The sequence below is a fragment of the Mustela putorius genome, unplaced genomic scaffold (genome assembly GCF_011764305.1).
Source record: "Mustela putorius furo isolate JIRA1106 unplaced genomic scaffold, ASM1176430v1.1 tig00000743_pilon_pilon_pilon, whole genome shotgun sequence".
Classification (NCBI taxonomy): domain Eukaryota; kingdom Metazoa; phylum Chordata; class Mammalia; order Carnivora; family Mustelidae; genus Mustela; species Mustela putorius.
Window position 1 is genome coordinate 6,340,456 of NW_025421464.1, and position 20,827 is coordinate 6,361,282.

Genomic DNA, 20,827 nt, shown 5'->3' on the forward strand with positions numbered 1-20,827 from the left:
TTAACCCACTGAGCCACCCAGGCACCCTGCAGTTGTAGTCCATTAACCTGTATTTTTATCCTTATACCAATACTGTGCTGTCTTGGTTACTGTAACAGCTTGCCTTTTTGTAACTTCAGATCTGTTGTTTGTCCAAGTGTTTCTGTGATTGTTAGAAATATTATCTAAGTGCAAAATAGCAAAAAGGCTAATAACTATTATTCGTGCAATGATAAGCCCCAACTGAGGCCATTGCTGTCCCTTTTTTTCCAAGTGATAAAGTAAGCATTACAAAATCTCTCCTTCTTCATTATGTTATAGCTTTATGTGTGTGTGTGTGTTCTGACCTCTGTCACATCTGCAATGTTACTTTGTAATTTCAGTAATAATCACACTTAGAGCCTCAGAGCAGGTCAGCCAGTCCTGTTTACTCTCCTGAGAGATGCTTGACATTGGTCAGAGTACATTAACGGTGGTTTGGTGTGGAAGGCCTGTAATAGCATTCATTGACATTGGACTTGCTGTCAGGGGAAACATGGGTTTTCGAAGCTGTCATTAACATTAATTGCCCCTAATGCACCATCATTTTTGACAGTAATGAGCTAAACTGGGGGGTTATTACTCTCAGCAGAAAGACTGCATTTCCTGGTGTTAAAACATTTTTTGAGGTGTATGTGGGATGCAGAATCAGGAAAGAAAGCACTAGTATGATTCAGTGTGAAGCAGGCTTAGCTGCATTTAAAGTGGCTAAACACGTCCCTTTCCTATTGTAAAAACTAATCCTGAAGTGTTAGTGTGAAGGAAGAAGCAGCTAACCCAGCAGGATCCTACTCTGAATTCTTTATAACACATCTTTGGAAAAAGTTATAATTTTTATTTCTCAGTTTGCTTTAAAAGAGTAGCATAAAAACGCTTTTCTTTTCAGTGTTTCCAGAGACCCATTTGTAGTAAGATCTTAGGAGCAGAAGGACTTGTTTTAAACTGTTCCTTATTCAAGAACAGCCCTACGTTGTTTCTCTGCAACAAAAAATCCTTTAACTTAGGGAGCCTTTTAGAATTAGGGCTGAGAGCAAACCCAAGATGACTTGAGTTCACTGTGATTTGCCCTTTTGTCATCTGTGTGTCTGTATTGTCTGGGAGTGCTTATGATGTCTTTAGAACAAACACACAGTTGAATGTTGATTAGCAGACCTTAGCGACCATGTTCTTATTGAAATACAGTTAGGACTCTAAGTAAAAACCCGGAAAGTTGATGGCTTTTCTGTCATTATAATGAGGATACATTCGGAGCCTTACCCAAATCTTTTAACATCTGTCTCCATATACCCATCTACAGAAAGAAAGAAAGAGTATTATTATTATTTTTTTAAGATTTTATTTATTTATTAGACAGAGAGAGAACACAAATAGGCAGAGAGGCAGGCAGAGAGAGAGAGGGAAGCAGGCTCCCTGCTGAGCAGAGAGCCCGATGTGGGACTCGATCCCAGGACCCTGAGATCATGACCCGAGCTGAAGGCAGTGGCTTAACCCACTGAGCCACCCAGGCGTCCATTTTTTTAAAGATTTTACTTGTTTATTTGACAGACAGAGATCACAAGTAGGCAGAGAGAGAGAGAGAGAGGAGGAAGCAGGCTCCCCGCTAAGCAGAGAGCCCAATGCGGGGCTCGATCCCAGGACCCTGGGATCATGACCCGAGCCGAAGGCAGAGGCTTTAACCCACTGAGCCACCCAGGCGCCCCAGAAAGAGTATTATTTTTATTTATTTTTTATTTTTTAAAGATTTTTATTTATTTATTTGAGAGACAGAGATGACAAGTAGGCAGAGAGGCAGGCAGAGAGAGAGGAGGAAGAGGCTCCCCACTGAGCAGAGAGCTGGATGTGGGGCTCAATCCCAGGACCCCGGGATCATGACCTGAGCCGAAGGCAGAGGCTTTAACCCACTGAGCCACCCAGGCGCCCCACGAAGAGTATTATTTTTAAAATCATATGTATGGGTTTTTGCTTTTTAATACAAAATGTTTATAAAGAAGAAAGTAAAGGGTACACAGTCTCATTGCTCAGATAATCCATGTTTTTTCAAAGAAAAAAGGAGTAAAATATGCATGCAGTTTAAAAAAATTCAAAGTGCGAAAAGGTATATAATGAAATGTAAGAGCCTTCTCATCCCTGTAGTCCAGCTCCTGTTCTCAGGGGAATCTTAACAGTTAACTATGTACATTTTAAGAAAAAGAAGGATGCATTTATTAATGAATGTGCATATCCTTTCTTGTTTACACAAAAAGGGATTATTCTATAAACCGCTGTATTTATCACAAAGTAGAGGCTCCCAGCTTTCTCCTCTGGGGTCTTTTCAACTTGATGGCCTCCCCACCCTCAATACCCCCTCCCCAATCCCCCTACTTCGCCCCCAGCCCTCTGCCACTCCCCTGTCATAATTCACCCAATTGTCTGGACTCCATGACAGACAGTGCTGTCAGTGGATGGCTGTGTATTCTAAAGTAGGTGATAATATCTCTGTATCTGTCCATAGACATCTACCTTGACTTTTTTAATTATTCCATGGTGATTCATAGTGTATTCATGTAACTAGTCTTCTATTTATGGACATTTAGGTGGAACAGTGATTTTGAGATCACATTTACAAATTAAATGAGTAAGGCATTAAGAGACTGAGTCAAAGAAGTGAAGAAGGAATTATCTGGTTAAAGTTGGTGAAGATTGCATAGTAGTTAACTGTGAAGACATTGTTTCGATAGCGTGGAATATTGCCAGGCTCCTTTCTTGCTGCCTGACCCAGGGCCACCCGCAGGCTGACTGAGGTCACAGTTTCTTCTCCTGTGCTTTGATAGCACTTGGAACATCCTTCCATTGAAGCAGCAGCCTGGGGATGCCTGGGTGGCTCAGTCGGTTAAGCCACTATCTTCGGCTCAGGTTATGATCCCAAGGTTCTGGGATTGAGTCCCACATCGGGCTCCTTGCTTGGCAGGGAGCCTGCTTCTCTCTCTGCCTCTGCCTGCTTGTGCGTGTTCTCTCTCTCTGACAAATAAAGAAATAAAATCTTAAAAAAAAAAAAAAAGCAGCAGCCTGGTTTGTTAAAGTTCAGCTTTGCATCTGTGTTTCCCTGTAAGACAGGAAGTGCATCTTGCCATCCCTGTAAATCCCCTGCACCCGGGTGCTCCAGATGCCATTGGGGGTTTGGGGAAGGTGCTGTTAGTGGGCTCTTGCTGAACATTAGTAGCCTGACTACAGCTCTTGGGCTGCTTCTTTGCTTGAGCCTTCCACTCTAGTTTTTCCTTCAGATGGTGTCAGTGCCTCTCACACTGGCTTTATATAGCAGAGTTTGCTCTGGTTCTGAGCCCTCTATTGAGTCATGAAGCTCTTTGCTCAGCACAGAGCCCAAAGAGCCGGAAGAGTGGCCCCCGAGCTCTTCCTTTGGGGGTTTATTCAACTTGAAGGCCATCTATATTCCTTCCCTACCTCATGATTCACCCAGTTGCCTAGACTCAGTGAAAGGCAGTGCTGCTGGATATAATTCTGCCAATAGATGGCTGTATATGCAAAAGTAGGAGGTAATAATCATCCTTATAGCTTCTGGTAATAACTCTTACATTTCAGGGTTTTTTGTTGTTGTTTTTTAAGTAAGACAGAATACCTCTATTCAATCTGATAATTGAGGCCGTTGTCACAAAATGGTTATTACGGAGGTGGGAAAGAAGGCTGTTAAAAGGAATTGCTTGGTAGTTATCTTTATCCCTTTTTAATTTTTCTTCTTGTCCTTGATTTGAGGCTGTCACACCTTGATAGTGCTTTTTAGCAAAATGCCAAAGCTGTCCTTCAATTATTTGCCCAGTCCTCTGTCTCTGTTCCTTGATCTTGACTTAGACTATAAACCAGTGGATTTAGCAAGGATTTCCTAAGCATTACATTCAAGCTTATCAAATATTTGGAAGTCTTATGGGTATGTTTGCACATAAGAAGTGCCTTGGGTTTTTTAATTTGCACATTAAAACTTAGATTTTAGATAAAAAATTTCTCATGAATAGACTTTCATAATGTTTTCTGCCTCTTGGAATTTTATACATTTAAGCTAATTTTTTAAAAGGTCCTGTTTATTGTGTTGGCTCCTCCTCTTTGTGAACATGTTTATAGGAAACACATAGAATTCAAACGCTAACAGTCAAGATGGACTGGTTTGTGCTGCTATCAAACTCCCAAGTCTCCATAGCTTAGAACAGCAGAAGTTTGTTTTTTCGCCGTGCTAGGTTCCTTAGTGTGTCAGCTGGAGGTCTGCCTTCAGGCTGTCCTTCCTCCAGGACCCAGGCTGAAGGAGTAAACCTCTCTCTGCACATTGTTTATGTCCATGTCAGAGAAAAGGAGAGAATCACACACTGACTTTTAAAGCTTCCATTGAGGGGCTCACATTTCACTGCCCAAAGCAAGTCACGTGGCCACACTTGACTCCAGCGGTCCGAGAAGTACGACTCTGCCTCGTGCTCAGAGGGAAAACCAGAAGTCCCTGGCAAACAGTGCAGATGACAGCTGTGGTGTCATAGGGCTTCGTGGGCAGACCCCCAGTACTGCCTGGTGTAGAGTTAAGTGTTCCCGGGAAGCTGGATGGCAAGGTGCTTAAGAGCATGGATGCTGAGTCAGAGTGCCTGAGCTTAAATACCAAGTTTAGCCAGCTAAACTCAAGTGAGTGGCTTCATCTTTTTCATCTTCAGTTTCCTCACCTCAAATAGCACTGCCTTAGAGAGTTGTGAGGATTAAATGAAATCGTGGTTACAGAGTCCGTGTATAAAGTCTTCCACGTAGCAAACAATAGCCGTCCTCGGAATTGAGTACTTGTTGATTTGAATTATTTGAAGGTCACTGCTTACAGGTTTTCCCCCTTATTTATTTTAAAGGGCACATGAAAAAAATTGGTTTTCTTTTTTTTTTTTTTTAAAGATTTTATTTATTAATTTGACAGAGAGAAATCACAAGTAGACGGAGAGGCAGCCAGAGAGAGAGAGGGAAGCAGGTTCTCCGCTGAGCAGAGAGCCCGATGCGGGACTCGATCCCAGGACTCTGAGATCATGACCTGAGCCGAAGGCAGCGGCTTAACCCACTGAGCCACCCAGGCGCCCCAAAATTGGTTTTCTTTTCCTCTTTTAGTATATACCATCCAACCAAAGCCAAAGAAGGGAAGGAAGGGGTAAGAACCAAGGAGTCCTTTTGAGCCTTGGTGGTAGGAGAAGTGGAAATCCTACCTGGCTGAGGCAGTTTTGCTAAAATCGTTGAAGACTCCCATCCTAGGATCATCTTTGTGAGGAAAATTTGGATATGCCTGTTAATTCCTGGTGTTTTTCTTGTATGTCTCACTCTAGCTCCGAGTCAAGATCTCCACTGAAGTTGGCATCACGAATGTTGATCTCTCCACCGTGGACAAGGATCAGAGCATTGCACCCAAAACCACCCGGTAGGTGGGGCGCTTTCTTGGCACAGGGGGAGCTCAGGCTTGCGCTGACAGGAGCACGCCCAGGCATGAAACCCTATTCCCATGTCACCAGTGACCCAGCTTGCACCTGCAGCTGCAGAGGCTCCAGTTTTGCTGGCACCGTGCCAAGCAGCATCCTGGCAGATCTGGGGGGGTATCTATACAGTCGGTCCGTCCACAAAGGAATGGGGAGTGTCTGAGTCCAAGTCAGCTCTGCTACCAAGCACATTATTTAGTTCTGATGACATTTTTTTTTTTAAGACTTTATCTTCATAGTCCTGAATTGGTTTTTAATGGCCTCATGACAACTCTCTTTGACCCACGGTGGGTCTGAAATTGGTTGAAGACCTCAAAGGTCCTTCTAATTGAGATGGCAGATAACTAGTACTGGGGCCGTAATTTCCTTTCTCAAGTTCGTGGACGGCATCACTGATCAGTCATAGCATTTGCTCTCGCTGTGCTCAGAATCTTTTTTTTTTTTTTTAAAGATTTTATCTATTTATTTGTCAGAGAGAGGGAGAGCGAGAAAGCGAGCACAGGCAGGCAGAGGCAGAGGTTGAGAAGCAGGCTCCCCACTGAGCAAGGAGCCCGATGTGGGACTCGATCCCAGGACACTGCGATCATGACCTGAGCCAAAGGCAGCCAGCTGCCTTACCAACTGAGCCACCCAGGTGTCCCCAGAATCTTTTTTTAACACAAACTTCTAGGTAGCCGTTGGCAGTTGAACATGGGGGCAGAGCACTGTATGAAGCCTCTTTGTCAGCCCTCTCCCAGATCCTTGGGTTTTGGGGGTGCCTATCTAGACCTCTGGGTTAGTTCAGACCCCCGCTATACTCAGCTAGGTGACTATAGCTGCCAAAGAAGGAAGGTGAACCCTCTAGGCCATTATGAAGACCGGAGATGTTAGCCAGAGCCTAGAAGCTAAGCATTCACTCCTAAGTCCTATGAGAGAGCTGGGCCTTTCTCTCTCTGGCTTAGTTTTCAGTGACATTGACAATGAGAGCACTGTTGAGAATCCACTGACATAAGATCTGTGAGAGTGCTTTGCAAAGTTTAATTCTCTATATGGGTGAAGCATTGGTTTTACTAATAAGTTTATAGAAAGCCTAAGAGTAAAACCTTGTTTTTCCCCTGGCCATCTTCCCCTACTATCCCAGGAGGGAGCTGTGAAAAGTTTTTTCACTAGGTCTGCCTTCTGAGAAAATGACTCTTTAAAAAATCCAATTTCAGGCAGGAAAAATATATTGAAACCGTGTCCAGGAAAAAATACAGCATTCAAAAAAAAAAGAAAAAGAATGAGTGCCCTTCTTGTTTTGCGTCTCCTACTCCCTCACGTCCCGACCTCGCTCGCACGTAACTGCTGACATCAGCGCCGCAATGACTTCTCGTGGCATTTGCGGCCTTGTCTGCCCAGCTCTCCACTCCACTTGTGTGCCTGCGTGTGCCCCGCTGGTGCCTGACGTGGTGCAGCTGACATCCTTAGGTCCTTAAAGTAAAAGCCTGGAGTGTCTGCATAGCCTTGCCCCAGAGCCCAGGGAGAGTTTCTTCTGTGCTTTTCTCATCCTGGCTCTCTCAGTGCGGTTTGCCCTCTGGCCACAGACAGCTTCTCTCCTCCTGTCTGTCCACAGCAGGAAAGTGTTCCAGTGGGAGAGGGAGGATTAGGCAGTGAAGCGCCGTTTGTCTTCTTTATTCTGTTCTCAGATACTTGCAGATCCTCTCTGAAGACTTGCCGTATACATGTCTCTTTCAGGGTGACCTATCCAGCGAAAGCCAAGGGCACATTCATCGCAGACAGCCACCAGAACTTCGCTTTGTTCTTCCAGCTGGTAGATGTGAACACCGGTGCTGAACTCACCCCTCACCAGGTCAGGACAAAGCCCAGGTGCTTCTGTTGGTCTATGCCATTAACACGTGCCGGACTTGCTGGTGTGGCATATACACTCCATATTCCTGCTTCTGGGTCTTCACTGTGGACCCTGATGGTACATCACATTCTCCCACATGACACTGTCCCCTCATGTACTGGCTGTAACCCTGAATATGGAAGACATGGTTCTTTTTAAAAGATCAACTGCTGGGACATTTGGGTGGCCAGTTGGTTAAACAGTTGCCTTTGGCTCGGGTCATGATCCAGGGTCCTGGGATTGGGCCCTGCATTGGGTTCCCTGCTCAGTGGAGAGCCTGCTTCTCCTTCTCCCCCTGCCTGCCACTCTGCCTTCTTGTGCTCTTTATCTCTCTGTCAAATAAAACCTTAAAAAAAAAAAAAAAAAAAAAAGATCAGTTGGTATCGAGAAGATATATTTAAAGCAGATTAGCACTTACTTGAGGCTTTTTTCTTTCTGGGGGAAAACAAAACAAAAAAGATTGAAATAATTTTGAAAAAGGAAAACCTAGGCAGTAGGCCAAAGTGTTTTGTTCTGACCGCAGCAGAGTTTGTGGAAATCTGAAGAATGGCCCTTTTTAACTTGTGCCTACTTTGTATTATGAAAGCAACTGCTTTCATTTTTGTTTTCCATATATAAAATAATGATAATTATTATTTAAAAGATTTTCAAATCATACCTTTTCCCCAGGGAGTCTGATATGGCCCCTTGTCTTCTCAGACATATTCTCCCCAACCTCTTGTCATCCCCCATTGAGATGCTTGAGAATAACTCTCTCGACCCTTCCCCATCCATGGCAGTATTATGAAGGGAAATTCAGGTAAATATTTTGCTGAAAGATGCAAAAGCATGGAACCTGGGGACCTTGGTTTAGGTGCTTTGTAGGGATACTTGAGCAGAGCTAGCAGATTCAAGTTCATGCCGAGAGATAGCTTCAAAGCAGATGACTGACATAAGTGGATTTACTTGGAAACTTTTTTGCTGTTTCTTTTATTTGTTTGTTTGTTTTTATTTTATTCATTTATTTGTCAGAGAGCAAGGGAGAAAGAGACAGAGAACAAGCACAGGCAGTGGGAGCTGTAGGCAGAGGGAAAAGCAGACTCCCCACTGAGCAGGGAGCCTGATGCGGGACTTGATCCCAGGATCCGGGGATCATGATCTGAGCCAAAGGGAGACACTTAACTGACTGAGTCACCCAGGCACCACTCGCTTTCTGTTTCTTATAGCTGCAGCTGATACACATGTGCCCAGGACCCAGAGTGGCTGCCCCTAAGGACCACTGCCCTGGCACTTTTCCGCTCCTCTCTCCTGTCCCCCTCACCCCCACGCCCCCAGATCCAGAGAGCTCAGTCAGGACACTTAGCCATGGCTCACTGACTCAAAGCACTTCAGCCTCTTAGCGTTTCCCAGCTCCTTTTCAGAATGACATTTGTCAGCAAAACAGCACAGGGAAGAAAGAATGAGGAGAAGAAATCACGAGACTAAATTGGTGGGATTTGGACTGGGACAAGGAGAGTGAGGAAGTGTAACTTTAACTGGATACTTGTCTCACCTAAGATTCTACTTTGGAACCATGGCATAGAGACCTCCCAGGTGGAGCTGGCATTTTGCATGTAAGCCTGGCTACCGCCTGCCCTTGGCTATAGCAGGAGGAACATCAGGCATCCGGGCTCCTAAATCCCATTCTTGGCCAAGGCTGCCGTAGTCAGGATGCCTCACATCTCTGGGCCTTTCCCCTAAATACTCTGATGGTTCTTTGTTGCCGAGGTGTGGAGTAACAAATGAGATTTACTTTTTTTTCCGTGGATTCAGCGCTGAATTTTGTGACCATGGCAACTCATTTAATCCTCATGCCTTATGATCTGTTAAATGGAACCAATCTACCTTTCTTGTTCAGTTCTTTATTTTAAAACACCTGAGAGAAAAGCTCTGCGTGGGTGTTAAATCTTGCTGCAGTTCTAATATGCAGAAGCCTTAATTTTTTATGCCACTGGCAGGATAAGGTGATTAGACTTGTACCATCGCACTGACGAGAATTTCATCTACTGTTTATTGACTCACTAGCATTCTACCAGGCCCAGCACTAAATGCTTTGCATTCATCATTGTGAATCTTGACACAGATACACCAAAGATGAAGAGCTCGAGGCCCGAGCAGGTTAAGTAACATGCTCGCCTAATAAGCAGTGGAACCAAAACTGCCTGTCTTCGGAGCCTGGGCTCTCTCTGTGACACCAGGCTGCTCTGCTCGGTTAGAACTCGGCCTTGCTATCAATCCCTGAGCCTCTTCCACTAAATCTTTAGCTGGAGGCACTAGGAAATTGAAAATGGGCCTCTTACAGTTCCACCTCATTTCCCTTCTTTTTACCCTCTGGTGAAGAAGTTAATTGGGCAGCAAGGTGGCCAAAAGGCTGGCAGGAAGAAGAAATTGCAGCGGCAGCAAAGAGCTTAAATCATCCGCAAACTGGGCATTCGGCCTCCAAGTAGTTGCGAATTGGCTGGACCCCTTAGTGACATTTCTTACACTAACAAAAAGTGAGCTCTGCTCTCCGAGCTTGTAATGAGAATGGGATGGCCACTCCTTCCTCTGGCTTGGGCAGGTCTGGCAGATCCCAGAGCTCCCACTGTGACAAAAGAGCCAACAAGCCAACAAGAGCAAGAGTCTGTTGCTTTGTCCATTCGGTATTGGGCACAGAGGGAGTTTTGAAATGATCAGATTAAAGACTGTGGTACTCTTCCATCCAGACATTTGTCCGACTCCATAACCAGAAGACTGGCCAAGAAGTTGTGTTTGTTGCTGAGCCAGACAGCAAGAATGTGTACAAGTTTGAACTGGATACCTCTGAGAGAAAGATTGAATTTGACTCTGCGTCCGGCACCTACACTCTCTATCTGATCATCGGAGATGCCACTTTGAAGAACCCAATCCTTTGGAATGTGGTATGTGCCCAGATGCTCCTTGATCTAGGCAAGGGTGGCTATGCCCCCCACAGAAACCACTCTTTTCCCCTAGCCTCGCCTGTGCAGGGCAATAAATGGGCCTGGTGAGGTGAGGAGCCATGCTGTTTTCTACTAGAAGTCTTAGGGGTATGCATGTGGCTCAGCACTTAGGGTGTGCTCCATAAGTAGTGACTGAGTGAGTGCATGGAGCCTAAATTTGCCCTCGTGGGTCCTAGCGAATTTCTAGAAAAGTTACACTTGAAGGAGGTTTTCATTTTATAGCAAAATGCTATGGGGGAATCCATAGATGTAAGAGATGAAGGCCCCAGTCTTTGAGATATGGTACAGCCTCATGGTGGGGTGGGAGAGGGTGAGACTTGAATTGTTGTAATAATTGAGGATGGTTTGGGATAGTAAGTTCTAGAATATGCAAGATACTCGTAAACTATGAACCAGTGTTTGCCTGCTGTATACAGTTTACATACTGCTTCTTAATGCGTAGCTCATCTTTGCTTGGTGTGATGAGACACAAACTTGAAAGACCACACTCGAGCTAGGGGTTGAAGAATTGCAGGGTTTATCAGAATAGTATCTGGGGGCTGTGCAATGGTTGTTGGGGAACAGCCTGCAGAAGGTGCTTTCTGCAGAAAGCAGAAAGTGAGACCAGAAGGTGAGACCTGAGTGGGTCCATTTTGCTGGAGTACCTAAGTCTGGTCCAGAGCAGGAGGAGGTTAGAAAAGTAGCAGAGGCCAATCCACAGGCTGTGAATGGTGGGCACTCCCTCTGCAAGTCGAAGGGGCAGCCACATCTCTGTGTTGTAGTCAAGAGTTTTTTTTCTCCTGAACTTTGGGCTGTGTTTTGTACAAGAGCACTTTTTTTTTTTTTCCCTGTGACTAAATCACACTTCCCAGGGACACCAAGCAGTTTCTGATTGCAACTGTAACAGCCTGAATACCAGCTGGGATTTTTGTATTAAGCAGCTCTGTGGGGTCACCAGACCAGTAGAAAATTGGAAATCTTGCTCTAAAAAGCATTTCAACAAATACTTGTTTTGTTCTTGAAATTTTTACTGCCCTAATTTGTCAGCTAATGGATCAGAAGTGATTGAACCGCTTGCAGCTGTTTTCAGTGATGGTCCCGGATGTGAGTTAGGGGTGCTACCCCGGTGTCGAGTTCCAGCCTCTTCCCTGCCCTGTGCGTTTCAAAACTGCTCTTGTTTTTTTTAGGCTGACGTGGTCATCAAGTTCCCTGAAGAAGATGCTCCATCGACTGTCCTGTCCAAGAACCTTTTCACCCCCAAACAGGAAATTCAGGTATAAGAAGCCTAAGGGCTCCTGCACTGAACACGGAGGGGAAACGTGAAATGGGCAGTAAACACCTGGGCTGTGGCTCTGGCTGTTTCTTTAGCTTGTTCATACGATATGTTAGTGTGGGCTTTGCCATTCCATGAATTAGGACAAATACAGTCCCATCCTAGAGCTTGAAGAAACAGGCTCAGAGCCCAATGTCCACCTCCCTGAAAGCAGATAGCCTTAAGCTAGCTGCTTGAGAGCTACAGCACAGGTGGGTTTGGCTTTCTTCCTCTGCTCCTGCAGAAATCAGGGCTGTTGGGGCCTCTCAGTGGAAAACTCACCTGGGCAGGAGGATAGGGCTTTCTTTTCCCAGGCAGTCCTTTCCCCAGAGATTCACCATCCCTGCACATAGTTAGCATCTCTGCCCAGCTCAGCTCAGGACTGTGGTGAGGATCAAAATAGGTAACCAGGCATGCCTGGGTGGCTCAGTCGTTAAGCGTCTGCCTTTGGCTCTGGTCATGATCCCAGGGTCCTGGGATCAAGCCCCATATTGGGCTCCCTGCTCAGTGGGAAGCCTGCTTCTCCCTCTCCCACTCCCCCTGCTTATGTTTCTGCTCTCACTGTGTGTCTCTCTAACAAATAAATAAAATCTTAAAAAAAAAAAAAAGGTAACCAAAAAGGAAAGAAAGGCTTTGAGAAGTTTCTAAAACATTTTGCAAAATAAACATAAAACAAAATAAAGCTAGTAATCGTTAGAGCAGTTTGAGGCACTGGTTAAGGAATCGGAGGTGGACGCACTGTGGACTATATGCAGTCATGAGAAATGATCATACTGTAGTAACACGGAAACTGTTTATACCACATATGAATCATTGTTGAAGTGTTTCAGGCAGACTACTTACTTCTTATTCACTAATGAAAGGACAAGGGCCCAAAGAGTGTCACAGTAGGATTCTTTTTTGAAATTCTCCTAATGTTGATATAGCATTACTTAAGATTATAAAATGCACTGAAATTGTAGAAGGTAGGACCATGATGATGAAGGGTGCTGGCTGAGTTGTAGAGCGGAATAGGCGGCCACGAAGGGGAGCTGAGGCGAAAACTTGGGAGCAGGACTCCCAGGTGAGGCTGCCTCCTCATGGAGCTGAGTTGGCTGGACATTGGTGAGGAAAGACAGACGCAGGTCTATGCATTGGAAGAAAGTGAAAAAAAATTAAATTTGCCTGTGTCAGAGCTTACCAAGTGTAGTCAGATGCCCTTACAGCCTCGTTCTAACTGGGATGGTCCTCAACCTCCTACCCGCAACTTTTCAGCTAGAAACTGAGGCAAAGAGTAAAGCAACTTGCCCCTTTACTTGGGCCAGGATAGAAGTCTCTGGACTCCCAGTCCATCACTGCTTTTGCTGGGTGACACCAGATGAGCTTCCCAAAGATCTTCAAGTAGAGTTTCTCAGGAAGACAAACAAACTAATAAAACAAAGAGCAATGCTTGCCCAGCTTTCTGGTTCGATTCCAGAAATCAGACAGAACAAGGAGGGGAGAAAGTTTATTTAGGGCTTCCTTAGTGCCATGGGCTGGATTCAGAAGGGGTGAGTTATGGTTGGAAATCCATAGTGAGGCTCTTAAGTTTTAAGTTATAAAGGAGAGTGAGGTTACTTAACTTAAGTGGGGCAGCAGCATATGAGAGTGCCACCCTCGGAACCCAGAAGCATTATGAAATCCAGAGTCCTGCCTTGGATATCTGTCACCTAAACCGCCCATATACCTGGGCACCCTCTTCTTGCTTTATTTTGTTTAAGATTTTTAAAAAAATTCATTTGAGAGAGAGAGAGATCGATCATGAGTATGGGGAAGGGAAGAGGGATAAGCAGACTCCCTGCTGAGTGGGGAGCCCAACAAAGGGCTCGATCCCAGAACCCTGAGATCATGACCTAAGCTGAAGTCAAATGCATAACCGACTGAGCCACCCAGGTCTCCCCCTTGCCCCCACAGGCACCCTCTTTGACACTGGTCAGATGCCACTAGATTGGTTGTATTTTCTAACCTCTAAATGGCAATGAGTCTTTGAGGGGAAAAAGAGGGTTGACCAAGTAGTGAGCTGGCACTGGTGTGTTTGGTAGAAGACCTCTAGGATTAGAAGCCAGCATTGTGAAGAGGCAAAAGGCCAGGTGTCTGGTCACTGCCAGGAGGGTGTAGCCTCTGGGAAGCATTTCTGCCTGAGTGTCATTGGCATTTTGGTGCCCAGTCTACGTGGCAGCCCCTGCTGGGAAGGGCACATTCTTCAACATTCTTGGTATGTCTTCTTTCTGCAGCACCTGTTCCGAGAGCCTGAGAAGAGGCCCCCCACGGTGGTGTCCAATACATTCACTGCCCTGATCCTCTCGCCCTTGCTCCTGCTCTTTGCTCTGGTGAGTAGCTGTAATTAGCATGGGCAGTGTGTGTCTGGCGCCAGACTGAGCAGATGTAGCCGTTCTAAAGGAGGCTTTGTGCTCTGGCCTCAGCAGAGCTCCAAAGGGGTCCAGCAGCTGTGACCTAAACCGATGGTCAAAAAATTTTAGAATAACTAAAATTCCCCACTGTGGGGGAGCAGCCAAATAAACTGATCCATTAACGGGGGGGCATGAGAAAGTACCTAACAGCCACTAAAAATGATAAAAGTACCTAGACTGGGATGCTCTGTAGGAGTGTTCTGAGGTGAAGTGTGAAAAAAGCAAGGCCCAATGCTGATAGCTGCATAAAAACAGGGTACAGAGGCTATGGATTTCAGCATTTGGAGCCCAAAACTATAAACAAATAGACAGCCCAGAGTCCGCATACAAAACTAGTGTTAAATAAATTATTTTTCATCATATAATGGGATAATATGCAGGTTTATTAAAAGAATGGATAGATTTACATGCTGATACAAGATTGCCATGGTATCTCACTGAGTGAAGCAGGTCAGGGGTAGGATAGTATGTTTGTATGATCCTCTTGATATAAAACCTTAAAAAGGCATTATCTGTTAGTGTCGGTCACTGCCCAGGAGAGGACCTTTTAGGGAGTAAAGAGGAAGGAAATTTTTATACTTTAATGTACTGTTTGAATTTTTTTGTTTTTTTTTTAACCAATCTTTTTGTCTCTCTTTAAAAATTATAAGATGCATATCCTCAAAGTTCAGAGAATATTGAGAACTGCATGGAAAATTCATTAGCTCTTACTTTTGCGTGGTTACTTGCCTGTGTTCCTAATTCATTCATCGATTTCAGTAGAGGAATTAATGGTCAGTCTAAATCTGGAAGGCATGGCACGATCTTTCAGCAACCTGACATTGGGTAGGCACCTGTTCTCGTATTTGAGTGATCAGAATTCCAAAAGGCAGAGAACCTGGAGCAAGAGCGTGCCCCCTGCCAGCTGCCAGGGGGCTTATCTTACCCGTATTTAGAGGAATTAGGCTGAGTGCCAGTGACTTCATCATAAATGCAGTCTCTGACCTTTCAGCCTCGTGGTCTCACCTGCTTTAAAATAGAAAAGTTTGCTGTCATTATAAAGGATGTTCAGGTGTGAGTTATTCATGCACATTTGAAAGCAAGTGTCGGAATGCCTTTCTAAAGAGGAAAGGGAACAATATTTTCCTGAGGACTTACAATAGGGTGGTTGTCACTTGGAAAAATTTTCTGTCCTTCAAGTGTGGATGAACTTTTAAGCCCTTGGGGCTGTTCATCGGATTAGCATTGATGTGGCATGTGTTGTCTTCTGTTTGAAGTCCTAATGTCTTTTTAATTTATTTCTCCCCATCGTTCAGTGGATCCGGATTGGTGCCAATGTCTCCAACTTCACTTTTGCTCCAAGCACAATCATCTTTCACCTGGGACATGCTGGTAAGCACCCCCGGCTGCTAATTCCATTTAACCTCCTTTGACATTTCGCCTGCCCACACGAAAGCCCTGTTAAGTAGACCCACGGCCTATTAACTATAATGACTTAATAGCATAACATTTCCCTCTTCCTCCTGGCCTTTTAGGACAGTTGATATGATGATAAACCTGTTTGGTCCATCAGCTTAGAACAGCTGTCATTATATTGGGTTTCATTGTGCTAGGCTGCTGTTGGCTGGCCATTTACCCCTACTTAATAGCCCTGTTCATTTCCAGAGATTACTCACTTATCGTATCTTTACATTGAGCCATCTTCCTGGATGACGAGCGTTAATGCAGTTTCCAAAGGTTATCTTCCCCCACCGTATCGATCTTCACGGTTGCTGGCGGCTGCGTCTGGACAGTAATAGAAAACAGTTTCTTCCACAATTGGACACACTGTTCTGCGTTGTTCTCTTGAGAACTCCATACCTAAACATAACAAGACAGTAAATTCACAAATCAGCTAAGCATTTCAGAGATGTTTGACCATCTTGGGTCTGTGGTGCCTTGCATTTTACTGAGACTTCAATATCCTTTTTTATTTTAATTTTTAAAGATTTTTTTTTGAGATAGAGCGCACACAAGCAGGGGGAAAGGGAAAAGCAGACGCTCCTACTAAGCAGGGAGCCTGATGCCGGGCTCGATCCTAGGACCCTGGACTCGATCCTGGGACCCTGGGATCAAGACCTGAGCCAAAGGCAGACGCTTAACCGAACAAGCCACCCAGGCGCCCTGAGACTTCAGTATTCTTTTCTGATTTTGTTGATTCTTTAAGGAGTAATCCTGTGTTTGTCAATTGTGTACAGAGTCTGTGGGGCTCCACAGATGTGTCTGTGTTTTTCTGGGGAAAGAGGGAGTCCGTAACTTCGGTCAGATTCTCACAGTGGTTCATGACCTCAGAGATGGTTAAGAACCCCTGCTGTAGTTCATCCGTCATCCTTCTGGGCAAAATTGACAGGGTGACCTTTCTCTCCAGGCCAGTTACTGGATTTGAGTGATAGCCCTCCTGAGTCAGACTGAGAACAAAACCTGAATATAAATTTGTTTAGAAGCGTGACTTTCTTTGCCAGAGAACTTTTTGTGCACATTCCCTCATTTGATTTTCATCACAACCGTGATGGGGGTGCCTAGGGCAGGAATTACGATCCCCGTTTGACAAGTGAGAGAATGTCGGCTCGGAGAAATGGACATGACTGGGAAGAGCAGAGCCTGGACTTGAACCCAAGGCTCCCCGTGCCCAGACCTGAGCCCTTTACACCAACCCTCCCTAGTACTCCTCGCCTCCCTTCTAGTCGCACTGGCAAAATACCCATTATCATTTTTTGCAATGGAAAGGAAATTATTCCTTTATTTAATCCTGCATGCTTTTGTTCAGAATTTGAAAAGTAAAATGAATCCTGACTATAACAAGACAGTCATGTTAAAAAAAAAAAGCAAACAAACAACAAAACAAAAAATAAAAGTAAAACCTATGATAAAATAGATGTGAGCTGGAACATGGAACAAGATAGTTAACGTAGCTGAGGTGCTGAGGTCTGATTTTTACCTCTGGTTTTTTTGGTAGCCAAGGTAAGTGTATTGAGTTATTAATTTTCTGGCATTGGATACAAGGAATAAAACCAGCTGGTCTAGAAAGAGAGACTTCTTCAGAACCCAGCAGGTACTGTTCCTGACTGTCCTCTGCCCCAGGCCATTGTCACTGTTTCACTTAACTGGCTGTCATGACGTCTGTTCCTTCAGCGATGCTGGGGCTCATGTATGTCTATTGGACTCAGCTCAACATGTTCCAGACCCTGAAGTACCTGGCCATCTTGGGCAGTGTGACGTTTCTGGCTGGCAATCGGATGCTGGCCCAGCAGGCAATCAAGAGGTAAGGCTAAGGATGGGCAGGGGACTCCGAGTGGGATTAGAAATATTTTTGTCAGCTCTACTCACCCAGCTCTTTGAACAAGGGTTTGTGACTGTGGCTGAACGTTTGGATCCTTGGGGGCAAGTGTGACACCTTAATTCCACCTTTTAAGTCCAAAAAGGGCCTTGGTGATCAGCTTTAAATATATTAAAACCACAGTGATCTGTGCCCTGACACATTAGAATAAGAGAAGAAAATAATTTCTTTATGAAGATTAAAATGGATTAGAACACGTGGGACAGAAGATTGTTGGTCATGTGCTGGCTGGTATAAAAATGTTCTCTCCTGCCACACAGACTCCTCTGCTGCCCTCCTCGCAGGCCCCGGGGAGGGACTCTTCTGTCACCCCTAGCAGCCTCACAGAGCTTTTCCTCCTCAGTGTGAGGTCCGTGCGCTTCCCACCCCCACCCTCACCCCAAAGCTGCCACAGGTTCCAAGAGGCCCCCTAGCTGGAGCCCTGCTCAGTAGCCTCCACCACGTCCCTGACAGCCAGACAACCTCAGGTTTGCACAGATGGTCAGATCTTAACGCAGCGGCAGCCGCTTGCTGGCAGCTTGACTGTCGAACCTGGGTCAGAGGCCAATTTAAATGTCACATAGGTGTTTCTCATTGATTTGACTTTATTAGAACTTGGGTGATTTCAGCCACGTAAAGGTCAATAAGAAAAGGTCAGAGTTGCTTTCACCTTTGGAAGTTAACAACTTCAGATGTGCCCTGCTTTCTCCTCTCCAAGATGTTTGCTGTAAGAATCGAACTCAATAGTGTGCCCTCCAGCGCGGCTGCCAGTTAAGTTGGTCACATCAGAGAGGCTTTCTCAGAGACCGCTAGCAGGCAGGGGAGCCCCGTGGCTCAGCCCTACTCCAGGCTCCATCGTGAACTTCCTGAGTGCCTCACCATGGAGACCCGTCTCGACGTGCTTCCTCACTTCTTGAATCTTCCACATTCCACCAGAGCTTTCCTTAGCACTGGCCGCGGCAGCTGCTTCATTTCTCTGCCCCTCCAGCAGCCTTCGCTTGGCAGCTCTGCAGTCCATCTGAGCAAGAGCCCAGGATTCAGCTGTTTTTTTCTAAGCAGAGCCCTGTTCCCTGGCAGCAGCCAGTCCAGGCCCCAGGGAGCCAAAAGGCTGCACTCTGTGGAGTTCTCTCTGTTCTGGAAGTTGCCCACACAAGATGAACAGAATCAAGGGGAAGGTGAGGTAGATTTAGAGCCTGCTTAGCAGGAGTTCCTAATCTGGGATCCTAAAATTATGTACCTTTTCTGAAGGGAGAGACCATGGTTATCCCCTCTCCAGCACGCGCGTGCACACACACACAGACACACCCACACACACCCCCACACACCGCTTATACAGAAAGTTAGAGCCCACTCTTCTTTTGCTGTCTTTGTAAGCCCTAGAACGAACTCTGCTACTTGGGAAATCATTGAAGCTCTGGTTGGGTGTATGCTGCTATTTCTTTTCTCAAGCTTATTTCTCTTCCCACTGTCCTTTCTTGATTCTCAAACCCTCTTTCCTTTGGCAGGATCGCTGCAGAGCAGAGCAGTAGATTGGCAAAATATAGGACACTACGGTAAAAATGAAGGGTGGACTTCTCCCAGAAGCAGGGCCCCTTTCCCATCTTGCCCACCTCGTGCATGTCAGTTGTTTTATCAGATTTTCAGCCCACTCGTTCCTCCCCACCTTCCCCAACCCATAGCTGAATTCTGGGGCCATTTTCCAACTTGTTGGACCAGGTTATGACTGGACCAGGGCAAAAATTAAAGCTCCCTGAGTTAGCCCAACTGATGGGGTAACGTGACCTGGCATTGACATTAGACTCCATCCTCCCTTATGTCCGTGGGGTACTTTATACACAGCAGCCCCTTTCTCTGTGTTTTTAGGAGGGCGGAGTTGAGGATAACATAGATGCAACCTTGGACTTCTTGAATGGGGACCCCATTCAGAACACTTAAATTCATGAAACGATGGTCCCATGGCAAATCCTGGCACACCTTGTCACTGTTTCTAGGCCTTTTTGTAACACTGATCTTTGGTGGGGCCAAGCAGTGTGGTTAGGGGAGACTGAATTATGAAGGACTGTTGGCCATAACTCAAAACCAGAATCAGAATGCTGGTTCCTAAAACTCAGGGTGTAGTTCAGGGCTATTCCCTGTGTGGCTAAAATGCCAAGTGAAAGATCACCCATTTTCTAAGTATAATCCTGGGGTGAGGATGGAAGTGGGGGCAAGGGGAAGGGAGGGAAGGAGAATGAGTGAGTGCTTCATTGATCCGCTCATCTGGACTAGGGATCGGCAGAAGTTTTCTGGAAAGATAGTATTTTTGGGCTTTGCGGACCATATGGCCTCTGTTGCAGCTGCTCAGCTCCGCCATTGCTTTTCGAAAGCAGCTGTAGACTGTGTAAACAAGGGAGTGTGGCTGTGTTCCGATAAAACTATTGTTTCAAAAGATTTTATTTATCTGAGAGAGAGAGAGAGAGCTTGTGCACGAGCTGGGGTAGGGGCAGAAGAGGAGGGAGAGGGACAAGCAGACTCCATGATGAGCGAGGAGCCGGATTTGGGGCTCGAGCGCATGACCCTGAGATTGTGACCTGAGCCGAAACCAAGAGTCACTCGCTTAACTGACTGAGCCACCCAGGTGCCTCCCATTAAACTTTAATTTACAAAAACAGGTGGTGGGCTGCATTTGGCCCTTGTGGCATCATTTGCTGACACCTGCACTAGGCCAACAAAGAGAAGGGAGGCTATTTGAGTTTTCTTTTATGTTCCCTGATCCCTTGCCTTGGAATTGGCTTTCTCCGCCAAAGCAACAGAGCCATCTAATTTTTAATTCTCTGCAAATCTGAAAGATCAACAAAAGTATAGGATGTAGAGTCTTTTCACTGATGTGTGAGCATAAGCTGGCATAGCTAATCCTCAGCACATTTGTCTTGGTTTTGTTTTTGGTGGTTTAATTGAGGTATAATTTATATCTGGTAAAATATACTGGACAAATTTACTCAGTCATGTAAATACCACTTCAGTCAAGACATAGCCTATTTCCACACTCGAGAAACTTCCCCTGGGTAGTCAGTCCTTGTCCCCACCCCCATTCCCTGACATACCCAGTTGGTTTTGTCCTGAATTAGAGTTGCCCTGAGATTTTGCTTTCGAACTAGTCCTTTCTGCTAAATATTGAGCTCTTTAATTGTTTAAAATAACTCTGGATTGATTTTTTTTTTCTTGCTGTTTAGATAGTCTGCCCTCATGCTGCTGCTACCCCAAATCACACTGCTTGAGAGAAAGGAACGTTGCTTGATCATGGGGACATTTGGGACTTCCAGAGGTTGGGACCTAGTATTTGAAAGGAAAGTCTCTGCTTTTGATCCGAGGACAGACATTGATTTGATGAGGCTCGGCAGAGGGTATAACTTCTTAGCCAAGATGGCGGCTTTGAGCCTGTCCCCTTTCAGCTCTT

General features: G+C 45.5%; 1 protein-coding gene across 2 annotated transcripts in view; it reads left to right on the plus strand.

The window, feature by feature from the left end:
* The window catches only part of RPN2 (ribophorin II), a 56,332-nt gene that overhangs the window by 34,187 nt on the left and 1,318 nt on the right, over positions 1-20,827 (plus strand). The window contains exons 10-17 of one of the 2 annotated variants that reach the window (XM_045084182.1): positions 5,346-5,437; positions 7,206-7,320; positions 10,083-10,277; positions 11,504-11,590; positions 13,881-13,976; positions 15,353-15,428; positions 17,208-17,337; positions 18,897-18,944. In XM_045084182.1, the coding sequence (XP_044940117.1) occupies positions 5,346-5,437; positions 7,206-7,320; positions 10,083-10,277; positions 11,504-11,590; positions 13,881-13,976; positions 15,353-15,428; positions 17,208-17,337; positions 18,897-18,944 (839 nt within the window). The remainder of the gene's footprint in view (positions 1-5,345; positions 5,438-7,205; positions 7,321-10,082; positions 10,278-11,503; positions 11,591-13,880; positions 13,977-15,352; positions 15,429-17,207; positions 17,338-18,896; positions 18,945-20,827) is intronic. The other variant, XM_045084183.1, reaches the window with a different exon arrangement.